The 24569-nt window shown below is 55.9% G+C and overlaps 1 protein-coding gene across 2 annotated transcripts in view; it reads right to left on the reverse strand.

Annotated features, from left to right (window-relative positions):
• The window catches only part of MICAL2 (microtubule associated monooxygenase, calponin and LIM domain containing 2), a gene marked incomplete at its 3' end in the record, with an annotated part of 205588 nt that overhangs the window by 56454 nt on the left and 124565 nt on the right, over positions 1–24569 (reverse strand). The window contains exons 22-27 of one of the 2 annotated variants that reach the window (XM_081098895.1): positions 15864–15971; positions 14616–14802; positions 13266–13354; positions 11571–11673; positions 8923–8980; positions 7719–7942 (exon numbers count right to left, since the gene is read on the reverse strand). In XM_081098895.1, coding sequence (XP_080955021.1) covers positions 8940–8980; positions 11571–11673; positions 13266–13354; positions 14616–14802; positions 15864–15971 — 528 coding nt within the window. Of the gene's footprint in view, positions 1–905; positions 1090–7718; positions 7943–8922; positions 8981–11570; positions 11674–13265; positions 13355–14615; positions 14803–15863; positions 15972–24569 lie in introns of those variants that run through there. The other variant, XM_081098896.1, reaches the window with a different exon arrangement.

Consider the following 24569-nt stretch of genomic DNA (forward strand, 5'->3'; position numbering starts at 1 on the left):
AGTGAACACAGGCACAGGTGTGGGTCCCAGCAAGAGAATTAGCCCAGCCAACGTGCAATGACGTACTGGCTTGGAAGCTGGTCCCCTCACCCTCACCCATCCTGGGCATGGCTGCTAAGCTCTCTGGGCAAAATGAGTTTATCCTAAACCTTCAGACTTGAACTGCTTGCTCCCCTGGGAATGGTTGGGTGATGAGAAAGACTGCCTGGGGTGGGGAGTGGCAGTATTGAACCTGGTTCTCACAGGACCAGCAGGAAGTCACATGGCAGAGGAGGGGAACCAGGTGTCCTCAGATGGAGGATAGCCCAGGCAGGTCTCAGGGTGAGAAAGTGCAACCCCTTGGGCAGGGACATGTTAGTAAATATATGCATTTACTGTCTATAGAGACACCCAGTGGCTTCTTCTCATTGGGGCACTGCCCCTCGTCCATCTGCGGGCTTTGGTAGACTGTCTACCCGCCAGGCTGCACAAGCCCACCGGTCATGGCCTCCCAGTCCTGTTCACCAGTTAGCCCAGAGGTGGGCATGTGATGTGGGTGGTGCCCCCTGGAGGCCTGCCTAGCCAGGAGGCCCACCCGGGGAGATGGCCTCTCTGTGGATGCTGTAATCCAATGTACAGAGCAGCTCTTGGAGTCCCTGGCTCCAACCGTGCCTGCTCCAGCAGATGAACCAACGTAGTTGCCTTTGTCACTTAAGCTAGCTTGAGCTGTTCTACGTAATTTACCTATTAATTCTTTGATCTGACAACTCCCTATGAGACAGGTGCTATGATTGTCCCCATTTTACAGATGAAAACATGCAGGCACAGAGAGGTCAAACTGCATGTAAACAGAGAGGAGACCAGCTTCTGAATACGTTCCAACTCCCGACCCATCCTGCCCTCATCCTGCAGCCGCCTGAGCATACCTGCTGTCGTCGTCGCTGGTGACCAGGACACGCACAGCCAGCACGTCCTGCCCAGCCACGCCCTCCCCGGGGCTGATCCTCACGGAGGTCCACTCGGAGGGCAGGGCACAGGTGGCTTCGCCTTCCACATCAGCAGGCTCCGGCTCCGGGACACTCTTGGGCTTCTTGGGGGAGGTTGGCTCATCTGCGGAGAGAAGAGGGTCTAGAGAGACAGAGGCACGGACAGCCCTGCAGGCACCTGCTCCCCCTGCAGAGGCTGGGCAGGCCGCTGGCAGGGCTGATGTGTGCCTGGTTCTCCCCTCCCTCCCTGCAACAGAGCTGTGCTTTGTCCTGTGACCTTGCAGTGTGTCTCACTAGAGTAGGTGGGTGGGCCTCCCTGCCCGGTTGACCAGGAGGCTTGCTTTGACCAGTGGAAGTTAGGCGATGCAATGTGACTGGTGGCTTTAAACAGCCTTGTGTTTTAAATACTGCCTGCTTACACCTCACTCCTGCTCATCTGCCATAAGAAGAGCTTGTTCCAGGTAACCACTGGCCCGGACACCTTGGTCTCCAATTGCAGGCACACGACACAGACCTGGAGCCAACCTGTGGCCTGGAGCCTGGCCAATTCCAGGCCACCCCTAGACCTGCAGCCTGAAGCAGAGCCACGCAGCCAGCCCCCGCCCCCCCCCCGCCCCCCCCCCCCACCCCCACCCAGCCCCCAGGCCCACGGGCAAGAGAAAGAGATGCTACAGGCACTGGGAGTGTGGAAGCTTGTGACGCAGAATTACTGCAGCAGAGACCCGACGCTGTGCCTGGCTTACATCCGCGTGCAGGCACGTGTGCCTGTGAGCTGCAGGTACAGATACTTCTAGAGCCAGGCCCACGGTGGAGAGCTGGAGATAAAGCAGCCATGGCCTCTGCCTTCCAGGCTCTCTTCCTGTTTCACGGGGGAGAGAGGCATGTTCGCAACGCTCTGTGCTCACATTGTCAGTAGACCGCCTAAGCGTGGAGCCGAGACAAGGCGGGAGGGCAGGGAGACCTGGCTTCCATGCAGGGGAGCCTGTGTGGGAGGCACCCTTTCCTCAAGGCTGGGGGCTGGAAGGGCTCGGCACATACAGGGGGAGAGAGGGGCGCTGCAGGGGCGGGCTTCTGTGAGCAAAGCTACTACCTGGGAAGCACTGCCTTCCCAGGGGACAGACCGTGAGTCCATGCGGCTGGAGGGCAGGCTGCCAGAGAAGCCAGTGGGAAACAATGGCACTGCCATCAACCAAAGCAGGCCTTGAATGGCAGGGCGAGGAGCCTGTGACTCTAAGGGCAGCCACTGCAGACCCGGAGGATGGGACTGACCGGGTCAGGTTTGCATCATAGAAAGATGCGAAGTTGGGCTGCAGACCCCTGAGGAGGAGAGAGACCAGCAAGGGGTCCTCCAGGCTGAGAATGTGCAGCTGGAGAGGAGGAGAGTGAGGGGTGGAGAACAGCCTGGCGGGGTGGGCGGCGGCAGGCAGAGGCACCCTGGCCAGGCTGCAGAGGCACCAGACCCATGGCCCCAGCCAACCCTGAGCGGAGCAGCCCACGCATCTGCTTCTCTCCTTCCTGCTCCAGGGTGCTTTGACTTTGCCAGCAGGGCTGAAGGTCCAACAGAGTGAGGACTCACAGTGGCTTCCTGGGCTGCTGGACGGATGGGGACATGGACAGCCTCTCTCACAGCAGAGCCCGGACGCCAGTGGAGGGTTGGGGGTGGGCGCTGGGAGGCGGAGACTGTGGACAAGAAGCTGGTGCCTCCTCTAAGCACCACCTTGCCCAGGCAAAAGGCCCCAAAGGGGGACACACCCTTCCCCTCCTTCTGCCCCTCCCCCAGCCTGGTCCCCAGCGGGTCTCTGGGGTTCAGTGCCGCTCCTCAAGCATTACTTCCAGACCCCTCTTTTCACTCCTGGGGCCCTGTCCACACGCACACAGCAGGAGTGCAGGTTCCGGGGCACTGGTGCTGGGACAGAGGTCACCTAACGGCAATGACACAGCAACGCGAGTCATCACCCGGAGCCCATGTGCCTGTCAACGCTCTACGCCCATCACCCCCACATCCTGGCAACCTGAAAGAACAGGACTGTCACCTTCATCCCGTGAGTGGAAGAACGCCCAGTCCAGAGAGTAACTCAGCCAGGACCACTGCTGGGACACGGAGTAGCCCCAGGTGAGGGATGGGGGACTGGAGTCTGCTCCCCTGTGCCGCCTGCCCCAGGCCTGGCTGCTCTTTGTCACAGTCACAGGGAGAATCCAGGGCTACTGTAGGGCGGGGGGCTGCCAGGGAAGGAGGCAGGTGGGGTGGAGGCTGAGAACAACCCAGCAGCTCCCGGGCCTCCCCGAGGAAGCAGGCCTGCTCAGAGCCGAGCACCTCCGTCTCCGCTCAGTGCTCTGGCCGGACGCCTGCTCCTGGTGAAAGAGAGACTGCAGAGGCAGAGCCGGGCGGTGTCCCGGGGAACATCTGTCTGCGCACATCACTCCCAGCTGGGTCCCGGGGCCCAGCTGCAGAGTCAGGGTGAGGGCCCTTGTCCCAGTTCTGCTGGTGAAATTGTTCCTGTTTCTACCCAACTACAGGACCCTGCCACTCTCCCTGAGCCCAGGAAGGCATGTTCTCCTGTGTATCGCTATTTCCCCATTTTACAGATTAGGAAACAAGCTCATGCCCCTTAGAAGGCGAAATAGAAGCAAAATCAAAGCCCCCTTCTCCCAATCAATCAAAGACACTCCCCAGAGGTGGCAGACAGGCAATGTCACGATTATCTCCAGGCCCTTCCTCCCGAGCTGTGAACCAGCGCCAACAAGACCTCCCGCTGCAGGTGCCCAGTCTGAGGTCCAGGCCAGGAGGCAGGCCTGCCATTCCTTTATTAACCCTACAAATATCCATCGGGGGCCCCTATGTGCCAAGCACTGTGCCACCTGTCGGGGTTATGAGTGGCTCAAAGAAACAAAAATCCCAGCCCTTACGGAGCTTACGTTCTAGCAAGGGGGAAAAATAAACAAACAATACACACAATCAATAAGTGAATTACATAATGGGTCGGAGGTGATAGAGCTATGGAAAAGCTGCCTCATCAGGAAAGGCGGGCCAGGAGCCCAGGGTGCGGGGAGCCGTGTTAAAGGCAGCTTTCACTGGGAGGGAGATATGGGAACAAAGATTTGACTAATGGGCAGGACCCGCCATATGGATGCTGGGAAGGGCGTTCCTGGCAGAGGGAACAGACAGTACAGAGGCTCTAAGACAGAGAGGAGTCCAGTGGGACTACACGTGTGAGAGAGCAGGAGGAGAGCTGGTCCGAGGTACAGGGGCCAGACCATATCGAGCTGAGGCCATCGCAAAACTAAAACTCCTGCTGGCAGCTGGCGGGAGGGATGGGGCTCCGGAGCTGAGGCTGGGTGTCTGAAGGGAGGTTGGGAGACCAGAAAACTAGAGAAAAGCGGATGCTGTCTCCAGTGTGTGTTGGGACCTCTATTTAGTCCCCCCACCCGATGCCCCGTCGGGTGCTTCCAGCCCCTGCTGATTACAACACCTGCAGAAAGCCTCCCTCAGGACATTGCCTGCTGCACAAAACCAGGGAAATGCGATCTGGAACTCAGCACGAGGAGTTGTGCTGCCCTGCACGCCCCATCAGGCTGCTCACCGCTGCTGCCTTCACAAAACCCCATGTCACTGAGTCAGCACAAGGGCTGAAGTCAAAGTCCAGGCTGTTCCCGTGAGCCAGGCTGCCCTGGAGCAGCACCTGGCTCCTGGCTCCTGGCCGGGGCCCCCGGGACGCTCTGTTCCCTTACAGTTGAAGATCCTGCTCTAGTTCACCTCCCTGGCATCAGCGAACTTCGTGAATATTAGCACCAGCCTGGAGGTTGCCAGGAGGAGGGAGCGTTTACGAGATGCTGCACATGAAGTGCTTGGCCCCGTGCCTGGCAGCGAGGGAACGCTGTCAATCACAGCTGGCCCGGGGCGGGAAGAGAAGCAGCTGCTTCCTTTACTAATGTCAGGGATTAAAGGAAAAGTGGGAAACGCAAATGAGTTCACAGAAACCAAGGAGAACAGCCCACCCACTCTGCTTGGCCCACTTGCGCTACTTACTATGCTGGTTGCATGGAAGTCTGTTTCTTCGGCTGGGTTATTCCTTTAGGACCAGTCCCCTGGGGTAGGTTCCTGGGCCGAGAGGTCAGGGCCCTTTTATGGATCTTAATAATTGTTGCCATGTTGCTTTCCAGAAAAGACTGCCCCATGGATTTGTACTCAATGCTAGTTACTAAGTCCATACATTTTTTTCTTTTACAATCTATTTTACTTTTTTTTTTACCAATTCTGTGAGTACAGCATAATTTGTTCACATTCTTTTAAATGCCCTTTTCTTTCTAGCATTAGCTTTTTAACCTGCTTGTGTGTGAGTGGTCTCTGCATGGCCATTGCCCATTTATCATGGGGTTTTTAATCAGCAAATATTAACTGATCAGTGACAACTGTGCCGGGTGCCTGGTTTGCATGAACTTTGTTAAGTGCCGTAGCAATGTGCTTCTTTGTCATCACATCTAACTCAGAATGCTTTCTCCTTCTGACTGCCTATTAAAGATTTTCATTTTTATTGTTATACTAGAGGCTCGGTGCACGAAAATTCGTGCACTTGGGGGGGGGGTCCCTCAGCCTCTAGCACTCCAGGACCCCTCAGGGGATGTCCACCTGTCAGCTTAGGCCTGTGCCCCAGGGGATTGGGCCTAAGCTGGCAGTCAGACATCCCTCTGGCAGCCCTGGAGCTCTCGGGGGATGTCTGATTAATGGCTTAGGCCTGCTCCCCATTAGTGTGACATCCTTAGCGCTGCTGTGGAGGCGGGAGAGGTTCCCACCACCTCCGCTGTGCTGGCCAGGCATGGGCCGGCTTCTGGCTGAGTGGTGCTCCCCCTGTGGAAGCTCACTGACTGCCAGGGGGCCACTCCTGCATTGAGCGTCTGCCCCCTGGTGGTCAGTGCGTGTCATAGTGACCTGTCATTCATGGTCAGTCCACTGTTAGGGTCAATTTGCATATTACCCTTTTATTATATAGGATGTTGAGTTTTAAAAGTGGATATCGCCAGATTTGTGTCATGTTTTTCCTATGTAATTTTTTCTGTCTATGGTTTTAAAGCTTAGAGAGTCACCGCCCCAAGATCTAATCAATACTCAAGTCTATTTAATTCTCTTATTTTACTTATTTTGATGTCAAGTCTTTAATCTAATGTCTCAGGAAGAACGAATACTCTACTAAACACTTATGTAAAGTGTAATATGCAAAACAAAAACGCCCCCAAACGAAAACACTCCTTAAGTAGGCATGGGAGAGCCCACCTGAACGAAGTGAAGTGAACTTCTTCACCAGAGAGCTCCTCAGAGGCCTGAACGTGCTAATAAACCTGTGGATCTCTAAGGTGAGGGAGGACTGGCACGACCAGTATAAAACATTTTTCAAACTTGGTGCCTGTGGAGCCCTTTATTCACAAAGCACCTCTTGGAGCTAGTATTCCATTGCCACCTTTTGGAAAACGTTGCTTTAACCCAACATCAAATAATAATAAAAAATTAAAAAAAATCAAAGGCAAACTCTCTGCTCCACGAGAGTGAGGCCCTCTGTCTGTGTCATGCCCTGCTGTGTTCCCAGCACGGCAAAGATGCTCGGTGTCAGTGGAGTAAACATGCGCGTGCAGGTACAAATGAACCAAACAAATCAAGTCCAGTACACAATCCAGGGAGAGGCAGGGGCTTTGTGTGGCTCACTGCCACGGTGCTAGGACCTCGCCTATGCCGAGACAAACACTCGAACAGACACATGACTAAAGGAATGAGGTACTTCCCGACCCAGCTCCTGACTTCAGTCCCTAACATCTTTCTTTCCAGAGAAGGGCAGAGGATCTCACCTGGGTAAGAGGATCTCACCTCGGTCACGACCCCAGGCCGCTCTGAAGGCAGCTTCAGGCATCTGCCGCTGGGCTAGACGCCCAGGGCCCCAGAAATGCCCCTTGGGAGGTACGCAGGCCATGGATTCACAGATGAGTTTCACGCCAGTGTCAGAAGCTCAGCTCCCTGCAGCCTGGCAATGGCAGGCCTCCCACCCTGAGGAGGCTGGGGACCAGGCGTATGAGGGCAGGTGGGACTCGAAGCCCTTCCTTTAAGGACAGCCTAGAGTCGGACCAGCGCCTGTCGTGGTGCTGTCCTCAGAGTGGCCCTGTGAGCAGAGCTTGCAGCCTGAGTCACTGAGTCACTGAGCCTCGGGGGCAGGACAGGTGTCTTAGGATCACAGGTGGCGCTTCACCTGGATGAGCACACCTGCCATGCTCACCGCCATCCTTAAACCAGCGTCTGCTCCTTCCTTCTGACCTTTCACCCATTGCTGAGCTGACTCAGCGTAAAACTGCCGAGAGCAGCCTCTGTTCTATAGGAACCTACGTGGGCACACGGGCCCTGAGTAAAGCGCTCCGTCAGGTCTGAGGCTCAGATGTGTGGGGAAGTGGGTGCCCACAGCTGCTAAGCCAGTCTGCTCCCAACAGCTGAGGTGACACGGACCCTTACCAGCTACGTCTGGCATCTAGAGCAGAAAAGTGCTATGAGTTTTCAAGAAGGAGATCCCAAAGCCGGGCCCAGGAGCATGGGTGACTTTTTCCAAATATTACCCACGGGTAATATTTACGTTCAGAGTGCCCAGCACAGCCCCAGAGAGTCCCACGTCACCACACGAGCAAGTCCCACCAGCAGTTTAGGGAAGACCGGCCCCCTAAATTAATGCCTGTGTTCCAGGTTTGAGCAGCTTCCATGGCAAAGAAGAGAGGAAACAAGGAGCTTTATAAAGAACCATATTTATTTTCATTTACAGCATCATATACCATAAATAAAGCTAAACATTGTTCGCTGTGTGCAAAATACAGGGTTCGGTGTGGCACTGGAAATGACCACGGAGGGTCACAAACATGCGCTGGGGGGAGGGGGGAGGCTAGCTGACGAGGGGGCTGGGAGGGGAGGGGAGGGCAGTCTTTGGTTGACATTCTATAAAGGGAGGGAGACTCTGCAAGAGAAGATAAGAAAGAGCAATGACTTCGCACTGGCTGGGATCTGCACAGGTGCAGTGAGGAATGCAGCATGCAGGGCAGGGCAGCCAGGCCCGGGGTTAGCGTGTCTGGGCCGCGTGCAGAACAGACGCCGCATGCAGCCTGAGACCTGAGGCCTGGCCTACGGTTCCTGGCACTTTGCCTGCTGCTCCAGGTAATGAGTCAGCAGAGAGAGCAGCTTTGAGCAGGCCTGGGGGGCACTGAACCTGGCTGCTGCAGGCCTGGGGCTGGACTGAGTCCTTTCTCAAGGCCATCCCTGGCCTGGGACATGATGGCTCTCGGGGCAGCTTCCGCCTCCTCTGCGGCTTTGTGAGCCACGGGAGGTAAGGAGAGCCACGGCAAAACTTAACATCTGTGGGGTAGGCTACGGCCGGGAAGGGGCGTGCTAGGAAAACGGTGATGTGTGGTCCCAGTGCAGAGCCTGGATGGAGGTGGTGAGGAAGCTGGGAGTACTGCTCTAATCCCTCCAGAAAGAGTCGCCTCTGGTTTTGATCAATGGCATCCATGATCTTCATATTAGAACCAGTTTCTGTACAAGCTTTTTCAGAGGCTCCTAGACAGAGGTGTTCTTTTCACAGGTGACAGAGCCCCCCTACAGCACTGTCTCCCAGTCAGAGCTAACCCTCCCAGGAAGGTAAGCGGCCTGGCTTTGTCAGTGCAACCGGCAAAGCATGCGCGCAAGCCACAGAGGGATGGCGGCAGGCGGGCATGCACCTGGCGGGGCCGGGCGGCCGGGTCCCCGGTCAGTGGAATGGGAACCAGCTTTGGCGCTGAACACCACCCCACGCCGTTGGCCCGCCATGCCACCCGAGGCGTCGTTAGTACGCAAGACACTTGCAGTGAGCACTACCAGGACCGCAGCGGGAGGACGGGTGCGGAAAGCGGCGTAGGGGTTAGTCAGTCCCACTCTCGGAAAATCCGCAAGGAAACCAGTCACCTCAGAGCAGAAGTGGGTCAGCCAAGAAGTGGGTGCAGCACTGGAAGGCTGAAAGGAACTGACGGCCACAGTGCAAGGTGGGAAAGAGAGAGACAGAAACGAGAATTTAGTTTTGGGGGGGAAATGAAAACAACCGACAACAAGAGGAGACGTGGGAATTGAAAACAAGGCCATCATTTAAAACGGGACACATCCCCACACGCGTCGCGGCTCGCTCCGGACAGGGGAACCTTCCTGGTGGTGAGCTGCCCCTTTGCGGCCGCCGTGGGCACGTGTGGTTTGCATCTGCATCCCCGGCCCCGATGTCCTCTGGGCCCTGGTTTTACTCCAGTGTCTCAAAGTCGCTCTTGAACCCATTGTGGAGGTTTAGAGCCCCCCCCCCCGCCCCCTCCCCGCACCCGCCTGGGATCCACTGTGTGTTTGGTGCTGCCCACCAGGAAGGTTCAAAGTCGCAGAGCATACAAACATTTCAGGCTTCTGACAGGCACACCCTGTCTCACCAGAGGAATTCAAACCCATCCCTTTAGGGCCATTCGTGACCTTCTCAGAGATGCTAACTGGCTCTTGGAGCCTGCACAGAGCTCCTCAGCCTGCCCTGTGCTGACGGGGACAGTGACACAGCTGAGCCTGTGTTCACACCAGGACCTGGACAGCCTACTTTCTGGAATCAAACATACAATGGCTCGAGGGCTCCTCCCGCCATGCTGAACAGTACAATCCCAGCACAATTTGGGGAAAACACAATGCAAGTCATTGGACTGAGAACAGGCCCAACAAGGACTGAGGTGTCGATCCCCACGGGCGTGGCCACTGCCATCCCCTGTTTAACCCAAGGACTTCAGGGAAGTGTTTGTAGGAATGCCTTCCCCCTCCTCACCCTGCAGAAACGTGCCATCTCCAAGTGCTCAGGAGCTCCGGCTCCAAACCCTCACCAGGCTCCAAACCCATGTGGCCTAGAGGAGATCTCTAGGGTGACAAGTGCGTGGAGATGTGTCCAGCTCAGCAACTCTAGCTACACTGAGCAGGGCCGAGGCCTCTTTCTGTCAGCCTCTCCATTGTTCCACCAGACCCAGCAGCTGTGCATGTCCAGGCAGAGTGGGGTGGGGGCAGCTTAGGCCTCCTCCGGATGCCCAGAGGGAAGAATGCAGGTAGCCCAGTGCTTGGTTTTGCCCCTAATAGGACATATTTCTTTGCATCAGTCAATGAACAGCTTCCACTCCCAGCCTTCCCTGCCAGTCAAGACACAGGGACCTTTCCTCTGGAGGTCTTATGCGTTCCTTTCCTAGGACAGTGTGAAGAATAAATGGTTTCGGATTGCTTTGACCAAATATGCACATGGCTGGGCTGCCAGCTCAGGTGGTTAAGCTGCCAGCATGGCTGCGAGCAGTGCTCACTGGGTAGGCCACGCTGCCCAGAAATATTGCCCTCAGGTGCTAACAGATGCCCTCAGTCCCAAAGGACGTGACAGGAGAGGGCAGATTCTCTCTCAGCCTGACCACGAAGGACCCTGAGAGGCCTTGGCTCAGATGGCAGCCTGGGCTGGGGACCTGATAGGGAGCCCCGGGGGTCGGGGGCGGGGGGCCCCCGGTCCAGGCCCTTCAGCAGCGGCGTTGGCTGGCTCGTGGGGCTCTGCGGGGTCAGGTGCCAATGGGCTTCGCTGCAGTGCTCGGCAGTGGGAGGGGAAAATGCTTGTTTGTAGCAATCTGCGCTAAACCCCACGGTTCTCTCTCACTTGGCTGTAGTTTGGGATGGGAGGTGGGGGAAACTTTAAGCTACCATTTTACATCAAAACAAGGGAGCAACACAGTCTCAGAGGGAGGACATCTAACAGCCAGCTACACACTGCCATGCGCTTTGTACGCGTAATTCTACTCTGTTCTCCTACTCTTTCCTTCTAAAATGAGTATGCTTCCACATTGCAAAAAATTGCCCTCCCCCTTCTTCCCCCTTGACAAGTGGCACCCGGGTACATAAATCGAGAGGCCCTGGTCAGGAGATGGCACACTCACTTTTGTTGACATAAAAGTCCAGATCTTTCACGTGGCAGGCAGTGACTCTGACTACAACTGACGGTGTGGAAGGGGTTTGTCATACCAGTTATAAACTTCAAACCCGTGTTTCGAAATCTCAACACACATTGTAAAAAAAAAAAAAAAAAGCTTGTTCTTGGATTATTAAAAGGTAAATATTGAAATGTAAACCTAGAAATACAGCTCGCTTTGGTATAAAAGAAATGCAGATCTATAAAAAACATCCTTCATGTCGCGCTGGCCCCAGCACCCTGACAAGGCCGGCGCAGGCGGCCAGCTCTTTGGCTTTTGCAAACACGTGGCCATCTACCCTGGAAACGGGGAGGCCCTTGGGGCAGCGCCGTCAGGAGAGCTTGCCAGGGAAGTGCCCGAGCACCCAGTCGCGGATGCTCTCCAGGGACTCCTCGGACTCCCGGTACATGGAAGCCAGGACCTCGGAGAACACCCACAGGAGGGGCAGCCCGAGGCTCAGGAGCTCATAGGTGAAGCAGTAGTTGTAAGCATTGTCCCTGAAATGCTGGCCGAGGGCGCGCAGGAGTCCCCGAATCCAGTTAAGCAGGCTCCAGGGCAGCCTGAGAGGCCAGCTTAGTGCCTTCCTAAAGGAGGAAGTGGTGATACCTGGGGGGCTGCCTGTTGGGGAGCCCAGGGCAGCGGCTGCACAAGAGCTTTCCGTGGGAGGTTCTTGCCGAGGGGCTTCGTGCTCCGGCCACATTCCCTCCTCCTGAGAAAGATCAAAGGGAGGCAGTGAGTTCATGATGCTCACAGAGGACCCCTCTGGCAAAGCAGACCAAGAGACCAATAAAAATAGAACTTGAGCTTCGACCTATGAACCAGGAGGTCATAGCAGACCAAGAGAGCCAATAAAAACAGAACTTGAGCTTCGACCTATGAAGTAGGAGGTCACGGTTGGATTCCGGCCAAGGGCACATGCCTGGGTAGCGGGCTCCATCTTTGGTGTGGGACGTGCAGGAGGCAGCTGATCAATGATCTCTTATCTATCTCTCTCCCTCTCCTTTCCTCTCTGAAATCAATAAAAATATATTTTAAAAAATTTGAGTTTACTATAGCAACCAAGTCTAACCGATTCCGGTGCTCTCTTCTTTACGAGACAAACAGTTTTATAGACTTAGACAGTGTAATATATCTATATCTTATAGTAGAACTTGGCAGAACCAGCCTCAAATCTCATTGTCCATGCACTACCCAGGGGGGCTGAACATGGGCACATCTTTCCTGGGGGACAATTGATCACGGGGCTCACGATCCTTTACAACACACATTTCTCCAATCACATTTCTAATGATCTGCCCTAAGTGAATAATTTGAAATATGGATAAGTATGCACGTACGAAGATGCTCACTATAAAAATATTTATAAGGTAAAGATATTAAACAACATGAACATTCAACAATATGGGAGTCATTAAATAAATTATTGACCATGTTTTATAGGCACCCAATTTTATGCTCTTAAAGGAGTTGTAATGTCATGGGAAACTGTTCTTGATACAGTGTTAGCGAGAAAAGAAAGATAAAACTGTTGAGGTAGGATTCTGACCAGTTACCATCCATTCACAGAGGAAGAAGTCTGGGAGGAAATGCTTGTCACAAAATCAGGGTTTTCTCAGGATAGAGTGGCAATGGGCGCTTTAACCTTCCTTCTTTATGTGTCTAATCTATTTGTCCATGTTTTCTATATTGAGCCTAGATTAACATGTAATCAGAAAACAGCTGTCAATGGTGGCTCTGGGCTGGCGGTGGTATGACTCAAGCCATGGAGGTATTTGCTAAGAGCTGCCAGAGGGAGCACTAGAACAAGCTCATCACCTTGCTGAAATCCCAGGGCCAAGGGAAAGGACTTGGAAACCTAGCAAAGACTGGCCCCCTACTAGGCACCCCTACAAACCGCACCCTGTGGTCCTGTGGGGGAGGGGGGGGGAGAAGACAGGGCCCGCGACCATGGGGAGACAACGGGAAAGTTTTGCATGGCTGAGCAGATAGCCCCATCCCTGGCACACGGGAAAGCTCTCTGGGCTTCTCCCGAGAGGCCAGCACAGCCGCGCACCTGGGAGTTGGCACGGGGTGTGTGTGTGGGGGGGGGGGGGCGGGGGGGGGGGTAGGAGGACGGGGGGATACACCTCAGAGGTCTTCTGAACAGACTGAGGCAAAGGGACCTTCACAGCAGGGCGCAGAGCGCTCTTCCTCATCTATGAGTCTCAGTCCTTCTAGGGCCAGAGATGTTGGCCTAACGCGGCAGAACCCCTGAAACCCCCTCCTATCCAGAGCCCTTCCCTGTTTCAGGGCAAAACGTACCTCTCTTTGTTGCTTCAGATCTGCCCGTCTCTTCCGCTGCTGACTATTGGCTTTACAGTGAATGAAATGAGGCTTGCAGAAAAACTTGCCTGTAGAAAGAAACGCACACACACAGGTTTTTGTGTGCTTTCCCCTGTAAGCCAGAGCCACAGTGGACCTGAGCCAAGTGCACACCACTGTCCAGATCAGACAACGCCAGTCATGGGAACAAACCCAGGGCAGCTCCCTCTCGGGAAGGGGTTTCTGTGTCCGGTCTTAAAATGGCACTGATTCGAGGCCCAGGAAGAGGGATGAGGCTGAACCCCTCAGCTAATCCCCAAACCAAACGAAGGCCAAGTCTCTTTCCAGGACCGGTGGTGAGGCAGCAAAATGGACAGCAACGCTCCTTCTAGCTCCTCCTCCTTTCTGGGACCCCAGGGTGGGAAAGGCTGGGAACAGATGGCAGCGGAGATGAGGACGAAAAGCCCGGGTGAGACACACACTGGGCCCCCGGCCGCTGCCTAGGACCTGGGGCGCTTTCCAGAAAAGCCGTCTTTGCTCACTGTTACATCAGTGACAACAGTGACGGGAATAATGATAACGACAGGGAAAATTTTGGTAGGACTCACAGTATAGCAGGCACTATTCTCAATGCTCCCCGAGGATTAATTCACTAACCCTTACAACAACCTCATGTGCTAGGTACTATTATTATCCTGATTTTACAGAGGAGGAAACTGAGGGACCAGGAGGTCAGGGAACGGGCCCAAGGTTACAGGGCTAGTACGTGCCACAGTCTAGACTTGAACCTGGCGCTTGAGTTTGAGGGTCTAAAGTCACAGCATTGGTGCTACGCTGCCTCTCATCCTACCTGACAGCGCAAATACCCCAGGCTGAAAATTAGAAAATGACCCCTCGTCCCAATGAGTGCAATTCCTTCCTCCGTGACCTCTGACCAGCTCCTCATCAGAACGGATGTTACTATTGTGATTATTTTCCTAATGCATACTTTACAAATACTACTCCCACCCATGTGCCGTCATCTCTTGAACCCTTACATGGGCGGTGTGCTGCTGAGCACCTGTCTCCCCCACACAGGGGAGATGGAAGGTGGTGAGACCCAACGAGAAAACGCCACAGAGCTGGCGGCACTCGGCAGGTGCCCTCAGGGCCAGTGCCCACCAGGTGTGGGCGCTGCCTCTCCCCCAGGAGCCCCTGCCCCCTGCCGGTGGCCTCTCTGTCCAGAGGACCCCCAGGCTCCCTGAACAGCTTTCCCGATGACACTGAGCCCCCTGGAGTTGCTGGGTGTCCCAGAGCCTCCGGAGGGACAGGAGCCCGCAGTGCTGTCCCTGGGGGAAGGCGGTCGGTTACCTTCGTCGCCGTCGAAGGCGTAGGCGGCCAGGCGCAGGGTGGTGGCGCAGACGCTGCAGCGGAAACACTCTCTGTGGAAGAAGTGGCCCTCGGCGCTCAGCCGCTCCATCACGTACACGCGCTTCTTGCAGAAGTAACAGGTGTCGCTGCCGCCCAGGTTCAGGGGAAAGGCCTTTCGTGTCGTTTCCTGGGGGGCACAGGGCATCAGAGAGAAGAGCAGGGTGTTAGGAGCTGTGGAATGCGAGGCCCCGGCTGTTAGAAACTCCAGCATGATCGTGGGGACGTCGTGGCTCCTATCTGCTGCTCACGTCACTGCAGATGCTGCAGCAAAGAGTGAGTGGGAAGAAACGCTCCCCACACAGCCCCCAAAACTGCAGGGGCTGCTGTCCATTGTATACCAGGCTGGCCGGCCACAGGCAGGCCTGGGGATGGGGTGGCCTGTCCCCCAGCCCGGCGGCCCGGGTTTCGGGAGGGGGTGATGTCTCCTGGTCTAGGTGTGGGCATCTTCCACAGATATGCCTGCCCAGTGACACCCTCTCCAGGAGCCTGCCCCAGGGTTAAGCACTGTCGGGTGTAGAGTGTGGTCACTGAAGGAACGTTTTCTACATCTTTTGTCCCCTGCAGCGACTTAAGTCAGGCAGGGAAAGTTGTGGCATCAAAACTGTTCAAGAAAAAAACACACAAACTGTTCAAGAGAACTGCAGAAAAGGGAGAGGCTGTGCCCCACAGCCAGCAGGCTCCAGCAGGACTCCTAAATGCAAGGGGGTGGGGGAGGGGAGCGCAGGGGTGCCCCTGGGCGATTCTAGGGAATGTGCCGAAAGGAAGCAAAAGGGACTGTCAACTCAAATCTCTGGTGATGGTGTGAGTGGCCATCCTTTGGAGAAAGGGAGAATTAAAAGGGATGTTTTTCCACCACTGAATTCTCAACCTAACGCAAAAGGGCTACTTGGACACTAAACATTGACAGAAAGGGATGTCCGACCATGTGGAGGCCTCGCCGGGCCTTCTGCTGAGCTCCCCGGCAGCAGGGAAGGTGCTCGGCCTTGGGAAACGACCCCCAAGGTGGTTTGTCTTCAAGGATACGCAGCCTCCCTCTACCTCTGCTCTGATCCGGCCATTCCCGGCCCCTCTGTCCACAAGAAGGGGCCCCTTGGAGAGGGCTGCCCTCCTCTCTGGGTCCTGGGTGCCCTCCCCGGGAGGCCAGGGCCGGAGTCTGTGGGGGAAGCTGGGGAGGGTGTGAGTTCTTACCAGGTCTGGAGAGGTGGCCTGGGCCTTAGGTCTGTGATCATTCATGTACAGATTGACCAGGACTTCGGCTGCAGCCCCTATTCCGCTGGACACTTTCCCTACCGTCAGCTACCCGCGAGCAGAGGTAGAGGAGACAGAGACAAGGCAAGGCCGGTTAGCACCGAGAAGGAAACAGGAACAGGCTGGAAGTGGGAAAGGGCGCCACATGCAAACAGCACCCGGTGTCCTGCGACAGGCAGGCCGGGCCGGGGCGGGCCGCAGGCACGCTGCAGATGGAGCAAAGGACAGAAACGGAACCCTGTGACCCCCGGGGAGCCTGGCGACTCGTAGAACTACACCCACTGGGGGTGCAGGGCCTTCAGGAGTTACTACTCAGTGCACAGATGGGGTGAACAAGTCCAGAGAGAGGAGGGATCTATCCAAGGTCACTTAGCAAATAAACGGAAGATCCAGGACGCTGCTCCCGTCGCCTGACTCCCACCCCCACCCAGGTTCCTCTCCACGCCTGTCTCCTCAGCGGCTGGGACGACTCGGGCTGCTTGGCCTGCTTTCCACCCAAAGGCATGTTTGCACCTGTGTCACCGGAGCCTCCAAAAGCCTGCGAGGCACAGAAGCTGAGCAAGGGAGACCAAGAGCTCCGGAACTGAGACCTCACAGACAGACAGCTGAGCCGCAGCAGCCCTCCTACGTACGGAAACCCTGCCCCTTGGAGGGCTGTCCGCTGTTGCTCAGTGAGCACGGAGCCCCCGCCTGGAGGAAGGGTAGGGCCCCGCGTCACCACTGCTGAGCTCAGGTTTCAAGTTGAATGAAATGGGGAGGATCGTGCCTGCCTTGGATCTGCGGTAAGAACCGAGAGACATGGGGCAAAGTGCCTGGTGCTTAGCCGGGGCTGGGCCAATAGGAGCCTGACTCCTCCCTCCCGCCTTCCTCTGACTCCGGAGGCTGGCGGCAGCCAGCCCTGCAGCTCCATGTCCCCAGGGAGCGATGGCTGTGCCTGACCAGAGCCCCTCCAGGCCAGGACCACAGTCCACCCTGACAGTCAAAGCAGGGGCTGGCCTGGGAGTGGAGCCGGCTCCTGGGGCAGGTGGAGGGCTCAGGATGAGGACCTTCACTGTGGGCTCCAGGCAGCATGCCCAGAGGCCCCAGGGCCAGGGCCGGGCAAGACCAGCCCAGAGTAGGGGAGGCAGCCGTTCCATGTGGGCCCCAGGGATCACTGCCTGAAGGGTGGTGAGTGCCTGGGCTCCTGTGGGCATGATGGCCCATGGCTGCCTGCGAGCGCCTGGACCACCCCAGTGTGTGGAGGAGCCAGGAAGGGTGGGAGTTGGCAGCACAAGCACACAGGGCACACTCATCCACACACCCAGGACACGCAGCTGGTCCCCTCTCCCCACCAGCTCAGAAAGGCCGCCCAGGAACGCTGCAGTCTCCTCTGCAGGGCGGCGAATGTGCGCAGTCTGAGATTCCTGACCCCGTGACCCTGCAGGGAGGGGGCTCAGACCCTCACCATCCTCCGAATCCAGCTTTCTGGCAGATGTGGCCAGAGAGAGCTGTGATTTAGGCTGAAGGCCTTCGGGCACAGGCTGATGGCCATTGGGGGAGCACATAGCAGGGACCTGTGTGTGGGTGATGGATGCCCTCAATCTATATCCAGACTGCTCTGGGCAACAGCAAAGCACAGGGCGGCAGGCTCCCCCGGCTCCCCACCTTCTGGCAGCGATGCCCATGCTCAGAACCTGAGACCTACTCCTCGGGTTCCAGCCAAAGCACAGGCGTTGCAAGGGAATGAGCGGGAGGGGCTGCCGAACCAGCTGGAGGAGTGACACTCACCCTCCTTCTCACCAAGGGAACCCCAACCTAACAGCAACGTTGGACCCATTGCCCCAGACCATGTTTGTGGTTGTGGGGGATTGTGGGGAATGTGGCTGCGGGCGACTGGTCCCTCGACTTGACAAAGCCTGCCCCTCTCAGGAGCAGCAGCTGCCAGGCCGGTCTGCCCATTCCCCGCTGGCCCAGCCTGGGAGAGATTAGTCAGGATTCTGCTTTCTAGCGCATGCTCTGCAGTTGTCACGAATGCCAAGACCCTTGGCTCCTGCTTTCAAGAAACGCTCAGGTGCACTGGCTGAGGACAACATGCTACTGTTTGCCTGAGGCTCCATCCCCTGACAGGTCCCCAACACGGGCCCCTCAGCTAGGGACTGCAGAATATGAAGAACTTTCTGGTTTTGTATCAAAATAAAGAGGAAAGGCCAGATTTACCTCCCTGTCCATCCACACTGCCCTGGCGTGGCCATGTCCACTGGCCCAGCGTGGGGACTGGCTCCGTGTGCTTCTCCAGAACGGCACCATGGTGATGCCGGGATACCCACGTGCAGTCACTGACTCCCCTGAGTTAGCAGAGACCGAGGCTGTACTTTCTGGGGCTTTAGCTACACGTCCCTAATGAGGCCTCATTAACCACTTAGCTAATAAGCACTTGGTATCGCTGAGCTTCCGTGTAATCCTGACTTAGGGAGCAATTAAGGAAGCACGCAGAGGGCTGTGCGGTTGCTGGGGGTGTCGCCCAAACACATCTGTGCAGCGTGAGCCTGCTCAGTGGTTCTACCAGCATAGGGCACCGTCCAGTCCCCTGGCCAGGGGCTGTCAGGGTGAATGAGGGCCGACCTGACCAGAGGCCCCTTCCTCCCAGTTGCATCCACTTCCCACTCGGTGACAGTGGCTGTGCCTCGTGTGGCACTGGGCTCCCAAGAGCACTTGGCATCTGCCAAGTTAGTGAGTCTAAAGCACCACCATTGGTGCAGCTTCACATGTCTGCGCTCTGGGACGTTTCTCCTCCTTGGACAGCCTGCACAGGGCTCTGCACGAGTGAGAACAAAGGGGCTCACCAAGGATGAGCGGCTGGCTTTTCTCAGCACAGATTCTAACGGTGATGTAATTACTGCCGCAGGCACCATCGCCCGAGGCTGCAGACGATGGCTAGATCTCCACAAGGAGACATTCCTAAAGCAGTCCCATCACTCCCAGCTCGGAATAGGGTGGTCGCTGCTGGCTGTTGGAGCCTTTCTCACCTGCTCCCAGCCGGCCTATCTCCCCTCTGGTTTGCATTCCCTGACGTCATGGCCCCATCTTATTCACCTCTACACCCCTGGCACGGAGCGGAAGCGCTGAACGAAGGAGGAAGCAGGCTCCTGGGCCCTTTTGTCTCCAAACAATGGTAATGTCCCCCCCACCACCACCACCTTGGACCTGGAACTCAGCCACGAATACCAGGTGTCCAGGCTGTGCTCCTCCGCAGAGCTGGGCCACCTGTGGCCACCGGGCCTGCGGTGAGCCTCAGAGAGCCCACACGGGTCAGGCTGGGTGAGAGGGACGCTCCCAGGGCCTCGGAGCGGGGGGCCCACGAGAGGAGAGGTTTCCGCAGGCAGGGCCCGAGGACCTCTCCTGGGCCTGCTGGGCAAGGACGTTCCTCACTGAGGAGTTCCTGCCTGGAAGCAGCAGGGAACAGGCTGGAGGACCCGAGTCCTCAGCCACATGCCAGGGGAAGGGAAGGGGAAGGGAGGGCAAGGTGAGACCCCCTTGCCTGAAGGGGTCTGGATATCACATGCTCAGAGCTGAGACACAGGCAGGCCTTTGGGGCTATGACAGTGCCCCCCCCCCCCTCCAACCACCACCACCTACTCCCCTAGTGGGAGCCAATATCTGCGCCTTTGACTCTGGTACCCGGCACCATGCTCTTCATCACATGCATTTAACACTCATGGCCTGCGAGGTGGGTCTTACAGTCATGGGCAGCTGGGGCTCTGGGAGTTCCAACTCCCTACGGCCGCACTGCTCCCAAGTGGCTAGGATGGAAACGGAAACCCGAAGGTGACTTCTTTGCCTTCAGAGAGGACTCAGCATGCATTTTAGGTAAGTGAGCTTTCTTCTAGAATTCTCCTCCACTCGGGAAAGAGCACATTTACTGCTTCAGGCATTTTTACCGCAGGCAAGTTCACTGCATTATTCCAGTCACCCTGAGGAGCAGCCGCTGTCATCTCCGCTCTACAGGTTAGGGAACTGAGGCGCTGAGCGGTCCGCTGGCTTGTCCCAGGCCACGCAGGAATCGGTGCTCTGACTCCAAGCCCATATCCTTCTCCCTACAGCATCCTGCCTCCCTGCCACCAGCACGCCACACAGTAAAACCGCCCCGGCTGGGTTATACGTAGGACACATCCAACAAGCTGCCTAGTGTGTCCCTGGGACAGAGAGAAGGACAGTGAGGTTGGAGGCAGCCTTGAGATCTACCCTGTGTCAGATGAGACCAAGGCAGGTTGCTTCCCACGACTGCCCCGTTTCCCTCGAACATGCAAAGCTCTAGAGTAAACCCTGCAAATCCAGTTTTAAAGCAAACACCCAGGAGGGGAGAGAAAGCTACCTTTGCAATGCACACTGCTCTCAGACCCAGGAGGACTAACCACAGTCTCCAGCCCCGAGAGGCCGTCCCTCTTGCTCAGCTGAGCAAACACTCAGCTGCTACCTTGTTCGTAACAATAGCTCAGCAGAGGGCACATGGCTAGCAGCCGGGGCAGAAGCCTGATGGGCGGTGGCCGCCCTTCTGAAATGAAGAAGTTAACTAATGGATGAGGGGGGCTGACCCGCTGCAGGTGGGCTGGTTTGATGGGATGGATGAGTCTGGTGGTGCTGAGGGCGTAAGACTGGATGTGATTCCATAGTCTAGGTCTAGAACAGCGGTTCTCAACCTGTGGGTCACGACCCCTTTGGCGGTTGAATGACCCTTTCACAGGGGTCGCCTAAGACCATCCTGCATATCAGATATTTATATTACGATTCATAACAGTAGCAGCATTACAGTTATGAAGTAGCAACGGAAATAATTTTATGGTTGGGTCACAACATGAGGAACTGTATTTAAAGGGCCAGAAGGTTGAGAAACACTGGTCTAGAAAGACAAGATTCTGGGGTAAGAATCTGGGCCCTAAATGAGAAGCCCTCAAGATTCTCTGAAACTCTTCAGGCCAAAACTAAACAAATAAAAAAAAAAAACCCCAGCAGTATTACTCTGAAATTTAAGGCAGAACATTAGTCTGAGAGGGTGGGTTTGTGTAGTCTGAAGGCAGTCGGTGGCCCAGGTTTCTGTCCCCGTGAGTAACATGTGCTCCTCATGGCAAGTCCAGCTAAGTCTGCTCCCATGAGGAGGTGATATTCCCGGATCCACAGAGTTGCAGTGTGGGGCCTTGGGTAGGAGCAGGGACAGGCGGCCGGCCAGGAGTGGCCAAGGACTAGCGTCCGTTCCCACGTGCACTTCCCTTACCCCAGCTCCCCTGAATGGAGACAGACTTGGGTCACTGGGCCGCGAGAGAAGCCCGCAATCTGTTGGAAAAAGATACAAGGCCCCCGGCTCTCAGGAGGGAGGTTCCCTGAGCCCCACCAACTGAATGACGTTGTTTGTCCCCGAATTGTCACTTACTGTAAGGGGCAGGCATTTCTTCTACGAGGAGACCTCACTCTGCTGGATTTTGCATGTGCACAGCCCATTGCCAAGTCAATGGTGGGGCGTGGTAAGAGAGGGAGGGAAGTTGAGGGGGGAAGTTGGCCATACAGCTGGCAACATTCTCTCCTACGTGCCTACAATGGCTTTACGGTGGGAGCTGGAGGGCTCTGTGGGTGTCAGGTGCAAACTTGGGTGCTTTTTGCAAATGGAGAAACTAAAGCACAGAGAGGGCAAGTGACTTGCCAGGGGTCCCAGGGTGGCCCTTCCTGAGAGCTCCCCAATCATTCCCAGCCACACTTCTGTGAAAGGCACATAAGATGAATGCTATTAAAATAGCCCAGTTATACCATCGTTTGATGGCCAAGGCTGGCTTAGGAGATGGGGTAAGAAAAAAGAAAAACCAGGGAGAAACATGGAACAAAGGAACAAAGAACGAAAACTCTAGAGGTGGTAGCCAGGGGACTGGGGGTTGGCCATCCCAAAGTCCACCCCGTTTGCAGCCCTCCCTCCATTCGCACTGGGCCTGCATGGCGCAGAGGAGAGAACCTCCGGCTGAGGCCAGGACCCCAGGCACTCGTCTCCTCCCCGTTTTCTGTTCCGTGGCTTCTGCTCGGTTCCCACTTTCTCAGGAAGAACCTCCTGCTACCCCATTGAAATTGCTACCCTCCCCTTCCACGCCAAGTCCCTGCTATCTGCTAATTTTCCATAGGAAGTATCATCTTATCTTCTGACATATGGCATAACTTACTTCTGTATCATATTGTTGTTGGTTACTCCCCCTACTAGGCGGCAAGTCCCATCAGGGCAGGGACATAACTCCTGCTCGCTGATGCGCATCCCAAGAGCCTGAGATGCTCACACCAGGCTGTCACTCAACAAATACTTGTCTAATGAGTGAACGCTTCCTCACTGACTCGCTGAGTGCCATCGGTGTGACGCTGTTTAAAGAGCCATTGGGGAAGCGGCGGCCGGGCCTCCTGCGATGCTGTGAGGATGCTGAGACAGGAGACAGCGTCTGTCGCACCCAGACGCCCCACATGCACCCAGGCAGCTGCCTTTTGCCGCCACCTAGAGAACTAATACCTACGGGAAACCACGCCAGGGAAAGCTGGGAAGTGTGGTGGCTCTGCCCTCAGCCCTGACAGGGCAGTGAGCAAGCCAGGCCATCCTGAGGTCAAAAGAAAAGCAGGGGCAACAGAGGGCCTTGACCAGGACCAGCCAGAGAGGGGCTGGGCCAGAGACAAGCAAGGCGTGGGCCGACCGCCCAGCCCCGAGCATGAGCCACTGCCTGTCTATGCACAAGTGCCCGTCTATGCACAAGTGCCCTCACCTTTATCCTCCTGTCAAGGGTGACGGTGACCTTTTTCCACAGCAGGAAGCACTGCCCAGGGAAGGGCAAAAAGGCTGCTCTGAAGCCTTTTGGTGAGGCTGGTGACAAAAATGCCAGTCTCCACCCATGCAGCTCACCATCATGTGAGCCAGGAATCATGCTCTTGCTGATGAGAGGATGGAGGCCCAGACAGGTGAGGAGACTTAAGGTCAAACAGCTGATCAAAGGCTGACCTGGGACAAAGGTGGGCATCTCAGCCTTGGCTATTTTCTTCTTCTTCTTTTTTAAAATATATTTGTATTGATTTCAGGGAGGAAAGGAGAGGGAGAGAGAGAGACAGAAACATCAATGATAAGAGAGAATCATTGATCGGCTGCCTCCTGCACACCCCACACTGGGGATCGAGCCCGCAACCCCGGCATGAACCCTGACTGGGAATTGAACTGTGACCTCTGGTTCATAGGTTGACGCTCAACCACTGAGCCACACTGGCCGGGCAGCCTTGGCTGTTTTCAGTGGACTTGAAGACAGAAAGTGTGTTTCTCCATTCCAGGGATGTGTCACACCATGATGGGGACCTTGGGGCGGGGAGGTGAGGGGGGGGCTGATAAAATTCCTTGCTCGTTCCTTTCTTAGAGAGGGTATCAACACCCTTCTTCCCACAGTGGTGGAGGGAAAGGAGACCTAGTTCCATCTACACTATGAGGCAATTCCTAATTTCCCACTAATGCAGCAGCAGGGGGATGGTTTGTGCATCACCTAACAGCTAGAGGCAAATGAGTAGTAACTCTGATGGGGACAGTTAGCCCCGCCGGCCAAGCTCAGCCCAGGCGACTGCTAGACACACTGGATGTGTTCAGAGGAGCAGAGACTGTGGGGAAGAGACTCCAAAGCCACTGCCACACGCTATGGCTAAAGGAGTGGCCTCATGCCCGTTTCCAGGCTCATCCATTCCACGGCCACGCTTCTCCGGAGGCTGCCCTCTCCCTCCCAGCCTGGGCGTGTTCTCGGCGTATTAGGTATCAGGAGGACAAAGGGAAACACGAAAAGTGCCCAGAGCCCACATTTAACAGTTGCTCACGGTGCTTTTCATGATCAATTTAAACGGAGGTAGCTCCCCACCTCCTTCTCCCTCCCTCCAAGCCAACCTCTGCATGCTACCTTCTAGATTCTAGAACATGGAGAAGAGCCTTCCGTGGCTCTCTGGAAGAGGACCCAATGCAATTCCTTAACGCGAGAAGAATGGGCTCGCTTTCATACTCACTCTCCGCACCCCTAAGAATACTTTTATCCCCAAGTCCAAGTCTCACCAGAATCCTGACCCTCCATCCATGAAGCCCTGTCTGCCTGCCGTGGCACATGTCCGGCCCTTCCTCAAACACCCTCCCCTCGCTTCTCTCAGCAAATCCTCCTTATAGCCCTCAACACTCAGCCCCAAGCTCCCGCCTGCGAGTCCTGCCAGGCCTCTCCCCTCTGAGCTCCTGCAACCTTGCCCTTTCTGCCTCTCACAGAATTAATGGTTAGTATTATATTAGGTTCACCACATAAAACTGCCATTTTGTTAGGTCAAAAACAGCCAAATAAGAGCGATTTCATATGGCAAAGAGTTACTTATTTCTAGGCTGATGTGCTGTTTTGCCATCTACTGTAGTAAGAGAAACCTCCTGTTCATTTCCTCAGCACCTGACCCAGTGGCTGGCATACGGTGTGCGTCCGGCTAAAGCTCGCTGGACGAATACGCGGTGCTAGACGAGCTTTTGAGGGCTGCCTGTTTCTGCTCTGTTGCTGGGTCCAACACAAAACCAGAACCAAACCCGGGACCGTTGGAAAGTACCTTGCAGGTTTCCACCTCAGCCAGGCCGAGCTCAGCTGGCTGCGCGGGCCGAGC

Source organism: Myotis nattereri, assembly GCF_964212035.1.
Source record: "Myotis nattereri genome assembly, chromosome: 9".
NCBI classification, from domain to species: Eukaryota; Metazoa; Chordata; class Mammalia; order Chiroptera; family Vespertilionidae; genus Myotis; species Myotis nattereri.